The sequence below is a fragment of the Sceloporus occidentalis genome, unplaced genomic scaffold, assembly GCF_023333645.1.
Source record: "Sceloporus occidentalis isolate IW3139 unplaced genomic scaffold, rSceOcc1.0.p SCAF_265, whole genome shotgun sequence".
NCBI classification, from domain to species: domain Eukaryota; kingdom Metazoa; phylum Chordata; class Lepidosauria; order Squamata; family Phrynosomatidae; genus Sceloporus; species Sceloporus occidentalis.
In genome coordinates, this window is record NW_028317245.1 from 180020 (window position 1) to 196764 (window position 16745).

General features: G+C 57.9%; 1 protein-coding gene across 2 annotated transcripts; it reads right to left on the minus strand.

Moving 5' to 3' along the window:
- Nucleotides 1–4017: 4017 nt before the first annotated feature.
- Nucleotides 4018–11439, minus strand: GAL3ST4 (galactose-3-O-sulfotransferase 4). Of its 2 annotated transcripts, XM_089504309.1 has the most exons (4): nt 11245–11439; nt 8783–8914; nt 8290–8560; nt 4018–5959 (listed from the first exon to the last, which is right to left on the minus strand). In XM_089504309.1, the coding sequence occupies exons 2-4, from the start codon at nt 8905–8907 to the stop codon at nt 5138–5140; spliced, it is 1218 nt and encodes a 405-aa protein (XP_089360435.1). In that variant the 5' UTR covers nt 8908–8914; nt 11245–11439; the 3' UTR covers nt 4018–5137. The 2 variants fall into 2 exon arrangements, with proteins under 2 accessions (XP_089360435.1, XP_089360434.1); XM_089504308.1 differs by lacking the exon at nt 11245–11439 and having other exon boundaries at nt 8783–9764.
- Between the last annotated feature and the right edge of the window lie 5306 nt (nt 11440–16745).

Genomic DNA, 16745 nt, shown 5'->3' on the forward strand with positions numbered 1-16745 from the left:
GCGGTTCGGCGGATTCAGGGGGCCGGGGACTGAGGAGGAGCCGAGGGACTCTGCCTGGTTCACCCCCGCCTTTCTCTGGAGGAGAGAAGGAGGGACCACCTATGCCCCGCCCCTTTCTTAAATGGCCAAGCCCCTCCCCCAAGTTCTGCGAGGCCCTAAAAGCAGAACAAAGGGAAGGCCAGCCCCACCCCCTCCCCAACCTCAATATCCCGAAACACATGCCCCCCCAGCATTCCTTCCCTGAGAGAGAGCCCCACGGGACCCATAGAGCACCCCCCTCCAGCATTCCTTCCCTGAGAGATCCCCATGGGACCCACAGGGCACCCCAACCCCCAGCATTTCTTCCCTGAGAGAGCCCCATGGGACCCATAGAGCACCCCAACCCCCAGCATTCCTTCCCAGAGAGAGAGCCCCATGGGACCCATAGAGCACCCCAACCCCCAGCATTCCTTCCCAGAGAGAGAGCCCCATGGGACCCATAGAGCACCCCCCTCCAGCATTCCTTCCCAGAGAGATCCCCATGGGACCCACAGGGCACCCCAACCCCCAGCATTTCTTCCCTGAGAGAGCCCCATGGGACCCATAGAGCACCCCAACCCCCAGCATTCCTTCCCAGAGAGAGAGCCCCATGGGACCCATAGAGCACCCCAACCCCCAGCATTCCTTCCCAGAGAGAGAGCCCCATGGGACCCATAGAGCACCCCAACCCCCAGCATTCCTTCCCAGAGAGAGAGACCCATGGGACCCATAGAGCACCCCCCTCCAGCATTCCTTCCCTGAGAGATCCCCATGGGACCCACAGGGCACCCCCCCCCAGCATTCCTTCCCAGAGAGATCCCCATGGGACCCACAGGGCACCCCAACCCCCAGCATTCCTTCCCAGAGAGAGAGCCCCATGGGACCCATAGAGCACCCCCCTCCAGCATTCCTTCCCAGAGAGATCCCCATGGGACCCACAGGGCACCCCAACCCCCAGCATTTCTTCCCTGAGAGAGCCCCATGGGACCCATAGAGCACCCCAACCCCCAGCATTCCTTCCCAGAGAGAGAGCCCCATGGGACCCATAGAGCACCCCAACCCCCAGCATTCCTTCCCAGAGAGAGAGCCCCATGGGACCCATAGAGCACCCCAACCCCCAGCATTCCTTCCCAGAGAGAGAGACCCATGGGACCCATAGAGCACCCCCCTCCAGCATTCCTTCCCTGAGAGATCCCCATGGGACCCACAGGGCACCCCCCCCCAGCATTCCTTCCCAGAGAGATCCCCATGGGACCCACAGGGCACCCCAACCCCCAGCATTCCTTCCCTGAGAGAGCCCCATGGGACCCATAGAGCACCCCAACCCCCAGCATTCCTTCCCAGAGAGAGAGACCCATGGGACCCATAGAGCACCCCCCTCCAGCATTCCTTCCCTGAGAGATCCCCATGGGACCCACAGGGCACCCCCCCCCCAGCATTCCTTCCCAGAGAGATCCCCATGGGACCCACAGGGCACCCCAACCCCCAGCATTCCTTCCCTGAGAGAGCCCCATGGGACCCATAGAGCACCCCAACCCCCAGCATTCCTTCCCAGAGAGAGAGCCCCATGGGACCCACAGGGCACCCCCCCAGCATTCCTTCCCTGAGAGAGAGCCCCATGGGATCCGCAGGGCACCCCCCCAGCATTCCTTCCCTGAGAGAGCCCCATGGGACCCATAGAGCACCCCAACCCCCAGCATTCCTTCCCAGAGAGAGAGCCCCATGGGACCCACAGGGCACCCCCCCCCCCAGCATTCCTTCCCAGAGAGAGATCCCCATGGGACCCTCAGGGCAACCCAACCCCCAGCATTCCTTCCCAGAGAGAGAGCCCCATGGGACCCACAGGGCACCCCCCCAGCATTCCTTCCCAGAGAGATCCCCATGGGACCCACAGGGCACCCCCCAGCATTCTTCCCCTGAGAGAGCCCCATGGGACCCGCAGAGCACCCCCCCCCCAGCATTCCTTCCCAGAGAGATCCCCATGGGACCCTCAGGGCATCCCAACCCCCAGCATTCCTTACCTGAGAGAGCCCCATGGGACCCACAGGGCACCCCCCCCCCCAGCATTCCTTCTGTGAGAGAGCCCCATGGGACCCACAGGGCACCCCAACCCCCAGCATTCCTTCCCAGAGAGATCCCCATGGGACCCACAGGGCACCCCCCCAGCATTCCTTCCCAGAGAGATCCCCATGGGACCCACAGGGCACCCCCCAGCATTCTTCCCCTGAGAGAGCCCCATGGGACCCGCAGAGCACCCCCCCCCCAGCATTCCTTCCCAGAGAGATCCCCATGGGACCCACAGGGCACCCCCCCAGCATTCCTTCTGTGAGAGAGCCCCATGGGACCCACAGGGCACCCCAACCCCCAGCATTCCTTCCCAGAGAGATCCCCATGGGACCCTCAGGGCATCCCAACCCCTAGCATTCCTTACCTGAGAGAGCCCCATGGGACCCACAGGGCACCCCCCCCCCCAGCATTCCTTCCCTGAGAGAGCCCCATGGGACCCATAGAGCACCCCAACCCCCAGCATTTCTTCCCAGAGAGAGAGCCCCATGGGACCCACAGGGCACCCCAACCCCCAGCATTCCTTCCCAGAGAGAGAGCCCCATGGGACCCACAGGGCACCTCCCCAACATTCCTTCCCTGAGAGAGCCCCATGGGACCCATAGAGCACCCCCTGGCCCCCAGCATTCCTTCCCTGAGAGAGCCCCATGGGACCCATAGAGCACCCCCTGGCCCCCAGCATTCCTTCCCTGAGAGAGCCCCATGGGACCCACAGGGCACCCCAACCCCCAGCATTCCTTTCCTGAGAGAGAGCCCCATGGGACCCACAAAGCACACCCACCCCCAGCATTCCTTCCTTGAAAGAGCCCCATGGGACACACAGCGCCCCCTGCCCCCCAACATTCCTTCCCTGAGAGAGCCCCAGGGGACCCATAGAGCACCCCAACCCCCAGCATTCCTTCCCTGAGAGAGCCCCATGGGACCCACAGAGCACCCCCCCCAGCATTCCTTCCCTGAGAGAGCCCCATGGGACCCGCAGGGCACCCCCCCAGCATTCCTTCCCTGAGAGAGCCCCATGGGACCCACAGGGCACCCCCCCCCAGCATTCCTTCCATGAGAGAGAGCCCCATGGCACCCACAGCGCCCCCCAACCTTCATTCCCTGAGAGAGCCCCATGGGACCCACAAAGCACACCCACCCCCAGCATTCCTTCCTTGAAAGAGCCCCATGGGACACACAGCGCCCCCTGCCCCCCAACATTCCTTCCCTGAGAGAGCCCCATGGGACCCACAACACCCTCTGCCTTCAACTTTCCTTCCCTGAGAAAGCCCCATGGGACCCACAGAGCACCCTCACCCCCAGCATTCCTTCCCTGAGAGAGTCCCATGCGACCTACAGACCACCCCCACCCCCAACATTCCTTCCCTGAGAGAACCCCATGGGACCCACAGGGCATCCCCCGGCCCCTAGCATTCCTTCCCTGAGAAAGCCCCATGGGACCCACAGGGCACCACCACCCCCAGCATTCCTTCCTTGAGAGAGCCCCATGGGACCCACAGAGCACCCCCCCAGCATTCCTTCCCTCAGAGTGCCCCATGGGACCCACAGAGCACCCCCCAGCATTTCTTCCCTGAGAAAGCCCCATGGGACCCACAGAGCATCCCACCCCCAGCATTCCTTCCCTGAGAGAGCCCCTTGGAACCCACATGGCATCCCCCGGCCCCCAGTGTTCCTTCCCTGAGAAAGGCCAATGGGACCCACAGAGCACCCCACCCCTAGCATTCCTTCCTTGAGAGAGCCCCATTGGACCCACAGCGCCCCCCACCCTCCAGCATCCCTTCCCTGAGAAAGCCCTATGGGACCCACATACTTACTCGTATGGTACCCAAACCTTCTTTCGAGCCCTCCCCCCGAGCATCAACAACAAAGAAAACACGCTTAAGAAAGCGCCGTTCCTCCGCAAAGGCAGGACGCAAGATGCAAAGGACCCCAAGCAGTTGTCAGACTTTGTTTATTACAAAATTAATTTTAAAAGAATAAACTTTTATCAGATACATGAAACCAAACGACATCCTTGTGGGCCATTTTTGGTGTTTGAGGGCCAGGGCCAGCCCCATTGCCCCGGGGGCCACAGAGCCCCCTCCAGCCCAAGAGCAGCTCTTTCGGGGGCTGCTGACCCGGCTGTGCAAAGTCTGGCGGAAGGTTGGCTGCTTCTGCGCTTCCCATTGGTTTTAAAAGCAACTGTAGGATTCCCAGGTGCTGGAGGCTCTCCTTCAGAGGAAGGAGAAGGCAAAATCCCCTCATGGGACCCACAGTGCTTTCCTTGCTTTCCAAGTTCCCTCTGAAACTTGTGGGGTTGCTATAAGGCACACACATTTCCTGACTGCCCCACTTGGAGGTCTTGGAGGAGTGGATGATGGACACTGTCTTACCAGCAAATCCTTCATGGGTGGCAGGGGTTGGGCTATGGGATCTCTTAGTGCCCTTCCAACCCTAATGATGAGGAAGAGTCCAGATTCCCTGGTGCTTGCGGTTCTGCCACTCTGAGAAATCTGGACCAGCCTCAGCCCCCCCCCCAGCCAAAACAGGAAGTGGGGGTTCCTGCAATTTCGCCACCTTGTGTCTGCTTTCCTGGAAAGATCTCCATAGTTCACCTAAGAGCTGTGCCAGTGGGGCAGCCCCCCATTACAGACAAGCAGAGGAGGGTTTGTGGGCAAGGAGAGCATGCATGGGTCATTTGAGGCCCATGCGCCCTGATCCTCCATGCCCCTGTGCCTTCTCTCCCTGTTCCATTGGGCTGAGCACAGGACAGATGTGGTGCTGGGGGTTAATGCCTCAGTCAATAGGGCTTTGCGTACCTGACATCTGAAATTGTCCCTACAGGGAGGGGGGGGAGGAGGGAGATAGTGACCATGGGAGCAGCATTGTTCTCAAGGCATGTGCACGCACACACACACACAAAGCTCCTGACTGGGAGAGGATCTGAGAGGAAGAGGGCTGGCTTTTGGGGGGGGGGGGGTTGCCTCTAGAGTGGCTCAGCTGTGCATTGGCTTCAGAGGTCCTTTCTAGAGTGCCACAGGCTGCTCTGCCTCCCAAGGGCCCCTGCTTTGGACCGTTACATGTTCCCAGCAGCAGCCTTGGACCCATTGCCTGGCAGGAGCGGAGGAAATTGCTTGGCATCCAGCAAGTCCTTGTACTGCAGTTCAGGGGTGACCAGGCGCCTGCACCCCTCCTGGTCGCCAGGGGGCAGGCTGGGTTGCAAGGCGTAGCCCAGGATAGGGGCCTGGCCAAACTGGAAGGGGCGGATGCCCTCATCGGCTATATGGACTGGCTCCAGGGGTCCCCCGCCCCGCAGGCAATGCCTCATCAGCTCTGCCCTGCGCTTCTGGAGAAGGGCCACTTCCCTGGCCATGCGGGCATGCCCAAACTGCTCCACGCGGGTCCAGAAAGTGCGGTTGAAGTGGGAGTAGAGATGCCAGTCCAGGTGGTTCCAGGCCCGGAGCCGGGCTGCTTCAGAGGGCCGCAGGGGGCTCACAGCCCGGGGGCTGCGGAGGTTGTGCCGGAAGGCTACCACCTCCTCCAGGCTCCAGCAAAGGGCGTCGCGCAGCAGAACCAGCGACTCATCCATGTACTCGGTCAGCAGCACCAGGTGGAAGGTCCGATCCAGGTTGGCCAGCGCAGCCTTGATCGAGCCCAACCCTGGACCCACCGGTGGATCGAGGCCAAAGTCAAACCAGAGCAAGTTGCGGGCATAATGGTTCCCTCGCTCACCGGGTCGATAGAAGCGTAGTGGGGAAGCCAGGAATGCAGGTAGAGAGGCGGCACGGCGGAAAGCGGGGACTACACCTCGGTAGTAGGAGAAGGCCGACTCTGCCAGGGAGACTGGGTCACGCACGACGGAGAAGTAGAAACTGTCCGGGGGCACCACTTTCTGGACCTGGAGACAGACAGTTGAGCCTAAGGTTCATGCTGAGAAAGAAGACAAATCTATGGAAAAGGGAGACCTTTAACCCATCAAATTTTTTTTTTTTTTTTTTTTTTTTTTTGGGAATCACTGAAAGCTTCATCCTGCACCCTCTCCCCCAAAAGTGTGGGATCTCGTTTCCTCTGAGACAACAGAGGAAACAGTGGACAGTGCAACAGTGGAACACACTTCTTCTTCTGATATTTTGATGGAGTCTCCGTCCTTGGAGGCCTTTAAAGAGAGGCTGGATGGCCATCTGTCAATGGGGAGAATTCATGCATGGCAGAATGGGGTTGGAGTGGATGGCCCTCCGGGTCTCTTCTAACTCTATGATTCTACAATTCTATGAAATCAAATGTTCTCTGCACATGGTCAGATGAACCATTTGCATTCATCACCATTCTACTTGGAACAGGTTCAGGGTAAAACTAATCACTCCTGTGAATGCCAACCAGCCACATACTGAGAAATCCAGGGAGAAGCCACTGAAGGCACAGATTCTGGACCTCCATCCTGTCCCAGAATCCTCTCTGTATTCAGTCAGCCCCTCCTACAATCATAGCATCATAGAGTAGGCAGAGATCACAACAGCCATCCAGTCCAACCCCATTCTGCCATTCAGGAACACAGAATCAACCCCTACCCCAGACTCTGTTTACAAACCTCCAAAGCACCTCCAAAGCACTTCACCATCCTCCGAGGAAGAAGTGCCTCCCACTATCTAACAGCTCTTACTGTCAGTAATTTCCCTAATATTGAGGGGGAATCTCTTTTCCTCTACACGTATCCCTCCACATGTGCTGGAGTTAGGGGCATAGGAACCCAGTGAATACGGAAAAACCACTATGGTTTACCTGAGAGAACACCTCTCTAGGAATCTCTAGGTCCTCCAGTGCAACTCTGGTCAACATTTGACAGACATTGACCACAGAATTGCTCTGGAGGAGCTACAAATGCTTCGTGGAGTATTCTCTCTAGGAATTTCTAGGTCTTTGAGCGCAAATTTTAAAGTTGACCACAGAGTTGCACTGGAGGACCTAGATATTCCTAGAGAGAACATATTAACAAAATCCATGAAAAATAAAATCCACAAAAGTCAAAGCCGTAAATGTGGAGGGATGAGTATAGTTTGAGCACATTGGTACGGGTCCTACTCAGTCTCTCCTCACAGGCAGACATGGTCTCCAGACCCTTTACCATTTTAGTCATCCTCCTTTGGACACATGGCTCCAGCTTCTTCTTATTATTATTAACCTTTATTTATGAAGCGCTGTAAATTTACACAGCGCTATACATACAATCTTTTTAATTAGACGGTTCCCTGCCCTCAGGCTTACAATCTAAAAAGACACAAAAGGAGAAGAAGGGAGTGGTGGAGGGAAAGAGTAAGAGGTCCAGCAGTTCCTCTCTACCTCCGAGGCCTGGACCAAGGCAGGTGGACTGGAGGGAGGGCTTGGCTTCATAATGGATGGTTAATCATCTTCCAGGGAGGCCTGTTGGAGCTAGCCTGCCTCTCTAGTAGGATAATACATATAAAAAACATAGCAATACAGGAAATGATTCAATAAAACAGGCAACAAAAGAACATCAAATAGCAAGTGACGATTATGCAATGCCTGGGAAGGCTTCTCTGAACAACGTCCTTTTTGAATTGTGGAGCCCAGAACTGGACACAGTATTCCAGGTAAGGCTTGATCAAAGCATAATAGAGTGGCACTATTACTTCCCTTGATCTAGACCAGCGATTCTTAATCTGTGGGTCATTACCCCTTTGTGGGTTGAACAACCCTTTCACAGGGGTCACCTTAGACCATCGGAAAACACATATTTCCAATGGTCTTAGGAACCGAGACCATCGGTTGGGGGTCACCATAACATGAGGAACTGTATTAAAGGGTTGAGGCATTAGGAAGGTTAAGAACCACTGATCTAGACACTGTACTTCTATTGATGCAGCCTAGAATCGCATTGGCCTTTTTAGCTGCCGCATCACACCATTGACTCATGTTCAACTTGTGATCTACTAGGACTCCTAGATCCCTTTCACAAGGATAAATCTCCTTAAGCCAGGTGTTCCCCATAATCCTGTATCTATGCATTTCATCCCCCCCCCCCCAAGTGCAGTACTTTACATTTCTCCCTGTTGAACTTCATTTTGTTAGTTATTAAGGTCATTTTGATTTTTGCTCCTCTCCTCTGGGTTGTTAGATACTCCTGATTTGGTGTCATCTGCAAATTTGATAAGCATGCCCACTATTCTTTCATCCAAGTCCTCCTCCTTCCCCTTATCCCCAGCCACCCACCTCGGCTAAGTTGAAGCGCATGTGATGGCAGAGGATGTCGAATGGGTGCCCACGGGGGTGCCAGCCCTTGACCTTCCGCGCCTGGAAAAGGCTGGGGTAGCTGAACTGGTACCGAGTGGGGAGGGCGAAGTGCAGCCCCCGGGTGTCCCCAAAGCGGTGCAGGATGTTAACAATGGTGCTGCTGCCAGTCTTGTGGGTCTTCAGGAACACCAGATGCTGCCGTGGCTGGCAGCCGTGGCTGGGGCTGGGGTGCAGCTGTGAGAAGGACACCCTTGAAGAGGAGGGGGGAGAAAAGGCATCAGCTGCCCTCCAATGCATAAAACCCTCCACTTGTCCACTTGTGCATTTTGCTGGCACGCTGTGGGGAGGGGCAGTTGGCCCACCTCCCTCCCTCCCTCCCTCCCTGTGGTATTTCTGGGCTTGCCCTGCCAGGGAGGCCCTCGGCCCTGGACTCAGAGGCACAAAGGGTATGTGAGGGGGTGGAAGGGCTTACCTCTTTTGGAAGGAGACCCCTAGGAGCTGGAGGGCGAAACCAATGGTCATGGAGGTGGCCAGAGCGGCCCACAGCACTTGTGGGTGGCGACAGCAGCAGCAGCAGCATCCCAGGAGGGGCTTCATCGTTTGGCTGGGAGGGGGGGCAGAAGGAGAAACCATATAGTCAGCAGGACCCTGGCACCCTCCCAGTCTCTCCAGTTGAGCTGTCTGGGAATCCGCTGTGGTTGCTGGCTGCTGTGTTCAGTCCCCTGTGGCAGACCACTCTTGGCTTGGTGCTCACCCTCCCTGACTCCTAGATGGAGGGCTCAGTGGGGGGGGGGGGGGCACAAGCAAGGCAAGTGCCTGTCTTCTCTTGGCCCTTAGAACTTTTGCTCCAGTAAAATCTCTCACTCCATCTCAAGGCAGACCCCAGAGTGAAATTAGATACACCAGAAGAATACACTCAAACCTCCATATTTGTGGCTTTGATATTGCGGATTTGATTATTCACGGATTTGATTACGATGTTCTCTCTAGGAATCTCTAGGTCCTCCAGTGCAACTCTATGGTCAGCTTGAACTAAAAGTTGCACTGAAAGACCTAGAGATTCCTAGAGAGAAGACTCTGCGAGGCCTTTGTAGCTCCTCCATTGCAGTTCTGTGGTCAGTGTCTGTCGGACGTTGGCCACAGAGTTGCCCTGGAGGACCTAGAGATCCCTAGAGAGGCGTCCTCTCAGGTAAAAACATGATGTTTTTGTTATATGCATTTTTTCCATATTGATGAGGGTCTTGTGCCCCTAACCCTAGTGAATACGGAGGGACAAGTGTATATACACATTGGGGGGGGCCCTCTCTGGTCCATCATCCTGTGACTCCTCCCCATTGGCTGACAGGTTGCTTCCCTGGGAATCCCAGAAGTCGGGGGTGAAATGGGCAGCCACCCCCCAGAAGGAGGCTGTCTTGTGTGAAGGGTCTGGGGGCGATGAGTGGCTGAAATTCCCCCCCCCCCTACTGCTCCAGGGAGCAAGAGGCTACTTTCCCCTCCCCATCCCCTTCGTAGATGCCCCAGTAGTATTTCAGACCCACCCCCAGCATCACCTCTGATCCCTGCGGAGATGTGGGGTGTACTTAAACCAGGGACAGTCCTTGTACATAGCGAGAACACACTTGTCCCCAAGGAAACGCTGGAGAATGCTTGGCCCAAGGGCAAGTATTCTTTCATGTTTCTCTATGAGCAAACATCCGCCAAGGTTTCCCTTGGGACAAATAGCTTTCCCTATGGACGACACCAGTCATTTCTTTTGGTCCGTTCGGTGAGAGGGAGGCTTTTCTCCCCCCGCCCGCCCGCCCGCCGGGGGTCTGGGGATGCGGGGCTGGAGCAAACCGGCTCCCCTCCTCTCCGGCCAAGGAAAGAGCTCTCCCCGGAGACGCCGGACCTTCCCTCCCCGTCTGTACACAGCCCAGCCCAGCCATAACCCGCGGCAAGGAAGGCAGGAGACGAGCCCAAGGCGCGGCGGAGGGAGAGGGCAGCCAGGGCAGGGCAGCCGGAGAGGTTCAGGGGCCGGAGGGGTGCCCTGGGCTCTTCCCGTGGCGGGGGCATTCCTCTGGCCTCGTCCCTCCGCCCCCGGCCCCAGCCCCGAGAGGCAGGCAGAGCCCGGTCCCCGAAGAGGGAGGCCCTGGGGAGGTCTCCCGCGCAGCTCGCCCTGCCTCCCTCCTCCTCCCGCCCCCCGCTGCCTGCCTGGCCTCCTGAGCCGCCCAGGGGATTAGGAGGCCCGGCAGATGGCGAGGGCCGCCTTGGGTCGAGGAGGGGCTCCGGGGGATGGGCCCCGTTTGGCAGGCTGCTCCTGGGGCTGATGGGCGGCCCATGGCCCTCTTCGGGGCCAAGGAAGGCCAGACGGAGCTTTCCGCGCCCTCTTCCCGTCTCCCTGGAAGAAGAGCCAGGCGGAGACCCGGGCGAGGACCCCCTCTCCTTCGCCCTCCGCGGGCGGGGCTGAACCCACTGCCCTCCTGCCCCCTTCCCGGAAGAGGAGCCCTGGTCCGGCCCAGGCAACCTCCCCGCCCCCGGCCTCGAGGCTCTTTGGCCGCCCGCCCGCCCGCGAGGAGCAGCTGCCGGCCAGCTGTCCTGCGAGAAAGAAGGCAGACGCCCAGCCGCTCCCGTCTGTTTTCCAGGCGAGGACTGAGGAGGCGCCTCTGGAGCCTGGGCGGAACCGACCCTGGACCGCTCCGCGGTGCCAAGGCAGCTCTCCCTCTGGGCATGTGCAGAGCGTCCGCGCGGAGCACCCGGCCCCAGTCCGGAGCGGAGAGAGGCGAGCCCCCCCAGCCGAGATCCGCAGAGGACTTCTCTAGTCGACCTTCCCCTCCCTCCCTCCCTCCAGCCCTGACCGGGGCGAGGGGAAGGCAATGGAGGGCAGTGTCCCCGGAGCCCCTTCCCATGGCGGCAAAAGAGGCGAGGGCGCCTTTATCCCCTCCCCCCCCGCCTTACCTAGAAAGGGTCAGATCTTCCCCTCGGCGCGGCCCTTTCCCTTGGGAGGGGCGCTGTGATCCGGGGGGGTCTGAAGGGGGGCGGGCGACCTCCCCTCTCTCCCCCTCCTTCTCCGGCCCGTCTTTCTCGGATGAACAACTTTACTTGGCTGACTTTCTTTCTCTCGCTAGGGCTTCCCTTCCCCTCCTCTTCCCTTCCGTCTCTCCTTCCTTCCTTCCTTCCTTCCCTCCCTCCCTCCGCGGCCTTTTGTCTGCCTCTCGGCCGGCCCACGGCCCGCCCCCTCCCCAGACCCCCTCCCCCCGCGGTCCTCAGCCAGAAGGAAAGAGGGAAAGAGGGAGGCGAAGCGGAAAGGAGTCCCGAAGGAGAGAAGGAGGCGGCGGCGAGGGTCTACTCCGGACCGGCCGCCCCCAGCCCGCCTCGCGCCCCTGAAACTGCTCTCTTTCCGACCCTATGCCCAGAGAAGCCTCCGGCGGCTCCGCAAGGACGGCGCTCTGCCCATGCCCCGGGACACGCTTTCTGTAGCTGCCTCCATTATTTCGCGAGGAGCCAGTTTTCTCCCTCCCTCGCCCTCCACTGCTCTCCCTCTTCAGCCCCTTCAGTGGCGGGAGGGGGCTGACCGGGTCTCCCCTGACCCCCCCCCCCCTTCGTGGCCATTGTCCATCTGGAAGCCAGAGAGAATCCCTGACTCAGCGCAGGAGGGCGCCCCGAGAGGCGAGTGTGCCGGACTGCACTGTCCTCGCGGCGCTCCTTCCCCGCCTGGTCCTCCTCTTGCCTGCCTCCATCTGTGCATCCTCTTTGCACATTGGGGGGGGGGGCAATGTGGGGCTGCGCCGAGACCTTCTGGGTCAGCGCGGTGGGATCGGCTCAGGGGACAAACCCTTGGGCCCCTGCCTCCAGCCACCGCCCCACATACCTTCCTCTCTCCTGCCGGAGCCCCCTTCGCGGAAGGAGGGACAGAGGGGCCACCGACCTGGCGCAGCAGCCCACCCCCCGCCTTCGGCTCTTTTACAGCCCTCTTACAAAGGGGTCCTTCTCGCCCGACGGGGCCCACTTTGGCCCTTCAGGTTGCAGCGCGGCGCCTCCGCCGAGGAGGGCCCGAAAGAAATGCCAAAGTTTGCGACCGGGGAGGGCGGGCCGGAGCGTCGGGAGGGGGGCATGTCCCTCGTGCTCCGCAGCTGCTCCTGACTGGCCGGCGGCATTCGGCCCTGGCCATTGCGGAGGTCCGCCGAAGGGAGGGAGGGTTGAGACGATGGGAGAAGCCGGCCGGGAGGCCCGGAGGAGGAGGGAGCAGGATCGCCCCCGTGGCCCCTCCCCTCGTGCGCCGGATGCGGAGCTGGCGGTCGGGGCCGGGCCCCTGTCGAGTGCCCCGGGGCTTATTCGAAAGGAAGGCCGACCTCCCGGCTACAGAGAAAGCCTTCTGCCTCAGGCGGAAGATTCGGGGGGGGGGGCAGATAAGGAGGGAGGGGCGCCGGCCGCGTGTCTGCTGCCATCCGGGGGGAGGGGAGGGAGGGCGAGAGCAAGTGGCCGGGGGCGGGTGAGGCTCGCCTAGACCCACAGTCAGCAATTTTCCAGCCGCGGGAGGAGGCGAGCCTGGACACGGCTGCTGGCCTGGACCTGGTCCTGGGCGAGCGTCACGAGGCCGGAGCTGGGCCCAGAAGCGAGGGGGGAGGGGTTGGCTTCCCCTGAAGACCCCCCCCCCGCCATCTAGCCTCAGCCCCCTTCTTCCTCCACTGGGGGGCAGCCCCTGTTTTGCTCGCCCCCTCCCCGCCTGTGTTGCTCTCCTCTTGCAGGGCTGCAGTGTCTGCCCCCCCTACTTTGCCCCTTCTCGTGTTATTCCAGGCCCCCCCCCCCCCGCGCCACTGGCACAGAGACACAAGGCCCTTTGTCTGCCTCTGCCCTGGAAAAGGGATCCCTTTGGGGCAGGAGGAGACTGAGAGCTCAGGCCGGGAGAGGGAGGGGAGAGCAAAGGGGCTCTTCATGGGGGAGAAACCCCTCCGTCTCTCTCTTTCCTCCGAGCTGCTTCTGGGGGACACCAGCCCCGGGGTTTCTCATAAACGGTGTTGCCGAAAGCTCTATTTAAACCCATTTCCCTCCTCAAGGGCATGGCTGGGCCCCAAGTGCGCCAAAGTCACCCTCGGATCCCCTTGGATCCCCTCGTCTCTTGGAAGCTCAGCAGCGTCAGCCCTGGTCCGTCCTTGGCTGGGAGACTGCAAGAAATCTCAGGCGCTGGAGGCTCTGTTTCAAAGGAAGGAGCTCGCAAAGGCTCCTCTAAGCATCCCTTGCCTAAGAAGACCCTCCGAAATTCACGGGGTCGCCATAAGCCTCAGAGAGAGAGAGAGAGAGAGGTGGAAGGTTCTTAATTGTTCTGATTCCTCCAGGAAGGGCGGGCGGGGGGCGGGGCGGTAACCTGCTCTGAAAAAGGAGGGCTGACCTCGCCCCTCCCCTCCCCGGCCTCTGCCCCGTCTGGAGCCCAGCTCCGCATCTGCCCCAGAGCTGAGACTTGAACCCGTAGCCCTTGGCAGCTGGGGCGCTCCAGGCAGGGAAGGAGAGCCCCCTGGTTCTGGTGTCTTTGGGGGAGAATAGGCTCAGCGTTCAGGAAAGGTGAACAGAGGGCGAGGGGCCCTCTTCCTCCGTTTAAGAGAGCTGCCTCCTGGGAGGAAGGACGGCAGCGAGAGGAGACCGCAAGCAGCCCCTCGAAGTCCCTTGACCGACCCCGACCCCCGCCCTTTGCCCCGCTGCGAGATGCGGGTTCAGGCGAGGGGCCTCGCCGCCGCCGCCGCCGCCGCTTCCGGTCCCGAGAGTGGTTGCTCCGTCCGGCGGCTCCGTCCAGATGAGCCCCGAAGGACCACAGAGGATCCCTCCTTGGAGCCCTCCACGTTTACGGCTGAGCTTGTGCCCAGGCCCCAAATAGCAGTGGCTGGTTTCTGCAGGCCATAGGAGCCGCAGGCACACAGACACAGACACTCGAGAGGCACCAAAGCAACGCTCCTTACCAGAAAGCATTGCTAAGGAGACGGAGTCTGGACCGTAAGGAATGTCCGGTAGCCAGCAGAATCAACCTAGAAGCGCGACCCAAAACAGATGGTTCTATTTCAGTTTGCAGCTCTTCCAGTAAAAGGGGCTGGAGTATCAGCAGCAATGCTTGTGTATAGCTCTATGCTTTCCTTGAGAAGGGCGGGGGGTCCTTCTACGTAATTGTGACAAAGTCCTGTTTAATTTTTATACAAAGAGCACCTTTCTTCACCATCAGCTTGCACCCAGGTCTCAGCCTCTGACTCTGGTAGTCCCTTGATCTTTGCCAACGAGTGTAAGGGAAGCCTCTCCCCTGTGGCCAGATAAAGCCATTGGTCAGGTCAGTGGTGCATCTCTATTGCCGTTCTAGGGCCTTATCACCTGGCCATGGATACCTGGCCCCTGCTCCTCTGGGAGGCCCTGTGCATTCATAGACCCTTGTGGCTCAGGGGCTCAGGGACTGCTGGGAATGCTAGTTGGAGGCAACACACTGGAAGACGGGGCGCTCCCATGCGCTGGTGGCTGACGGCCCTCTCCTTCCATTGCAGACAAATCTGGGTAAACACCTTGCTTTGGATTAGCTTTGGAATTTGGTCTTCCATCAACAACAGCAATACCAATACTCCCTAAGTGGTTTACAGTGTGAAAGCTAATTGGCCCCAACAAGCTGGGGACTCCTTTTAGCGACGTATGACCCTGGAGCCCTGCCTGGGATCGAACTCACAACCTTGTGGCTGTGAATGGCTGCAGTACAGGCAGTTAAGCACTGGGCCCCAGGGCTCCCGCAAAACAAAGGCAGCACTTGGCTCTATTGCATGCTGTTTGGTGCTCTGTGCCATGCTTGTAACAAGATCGTCAAACTCAGCCTTGACAAATCCTCTGCCATTCACAGTGCGCACTCTCTGGGGTTTGTTAGAAACATGATTAATTTTAATTTAGCACCTTTGAGACTAGCAAGAGCATAGCAAGTACATTTCCCTACTGCTTATCAGTGCACTAAAGCACTTCCTAAGCGCTTCACAGCATGCAAGCTAGTTGCCCCCAACAAGCCAGGTTCTTATTTTAGTGATCTACAGAAGGATGCAAGGCTGAGTTAACCCTGGAGCCCCTGCCTGGGATCGAACTCACAACTTGCAACTGTGCGTCTGCAATGCTGGCATTTAACCACTGCGCCACCAGGGCTCCTTTATGACTTAAGTCTACTTTCTCAGATGCATTCGGATTGGAGACTGAATGCATTTGAGGAAGTAATTAGGTCTGCCAATTTCTTTCTTTAGTTAGTCTCAAAAGAGCTACAAGACCTGTCTGCATACTGATTCTACAGAGTAACACAGCTATTATCTTCAAACTTCGGTAATAAAGAAGGAACTTGTACCCACAAACATAAGGCTGAATGGATCACAGAGACCAGCAAGTAGAAGATGAAATGGTTTGGTGGTTTATCGTTCCATGACTGGCAAGTGTGGAGTCCTAGTTCTCTTTGCCTTTAAGCAATGTGTACAGCCCTCATTGTGAGAGCATACTTTGTGACTGCGGTCTTTTACAAATCTCTGACTGGCCAATTTCTTAACGTAAATTAGGAGGAGTAGCTAAGACTCCAGAGGACAGGATCAAAATTCAAAACCATTTCCTGTATTGCTATGTACTGTATATGCATTATCCTACTTGAGAGTATGTATTTTCCCTGGAAGAAGATTAGCCATCCATCATGAAGCCAAGCCCTCCCTCCAGTCCATCTGCCTTGGTCCAGGCCTTGGAGGTAGAGAGGAACTGCTGGACCTCTTACCCTTCTCCTCCATCACTCCCTTCTCCTTTTGTGTCGTGTCTTTAGATTGTAAGCCTGAGGGCAGGGAACTGTCTAATTAAAAAGATTGTATGTATAGCGCTGTGTAAATTTACAGCGCTTCATAAATAAAGGTTAATAATAATAACAAAATGACCTGAATAGACTAGAAAGCTGGGCCAAAGCTAACAAAATGAAATTCAACACGGAGAAATGTAAGGTACTGCACTTCAGGAGGAAACATGAAATGCACAGATATAGGATTATAGGGGACACCTGGCTGAATGAAAGTACATGTGAAAGGGATCTGGGAGTCCAAGTGGACCACAAGTTGAACATGAGTCAACAGGGCAATGTGGCAGCTAGCAAGGCCAATGCAATTTTAGGCTGCATTAATAGAAGTACACTCATCCCTCCATATTTGTGGCTTTGATATCGCGGATTTGATTATTCACAGATTTGATTATGATGTTCTCTCTAGGAATCTCTAGGTCCTCCAGTGCAACTCTATGGTCAACTTGAACTAAAAGTTGCACTGAAAGACCTAGAGATTCCTAGAGAGAAGACTCTGCGAGGCCTTTGTAGCTCCTCCATTGCAGTTCTGTGGTCAGTGTCTGTCGGACATTGGCCACAGAGTTGCCCTGGAGGACCTAGAGATCCCTAGAGAGGCATCCTCTCAGGTAAAAACATGATGTTTTTGTTATAT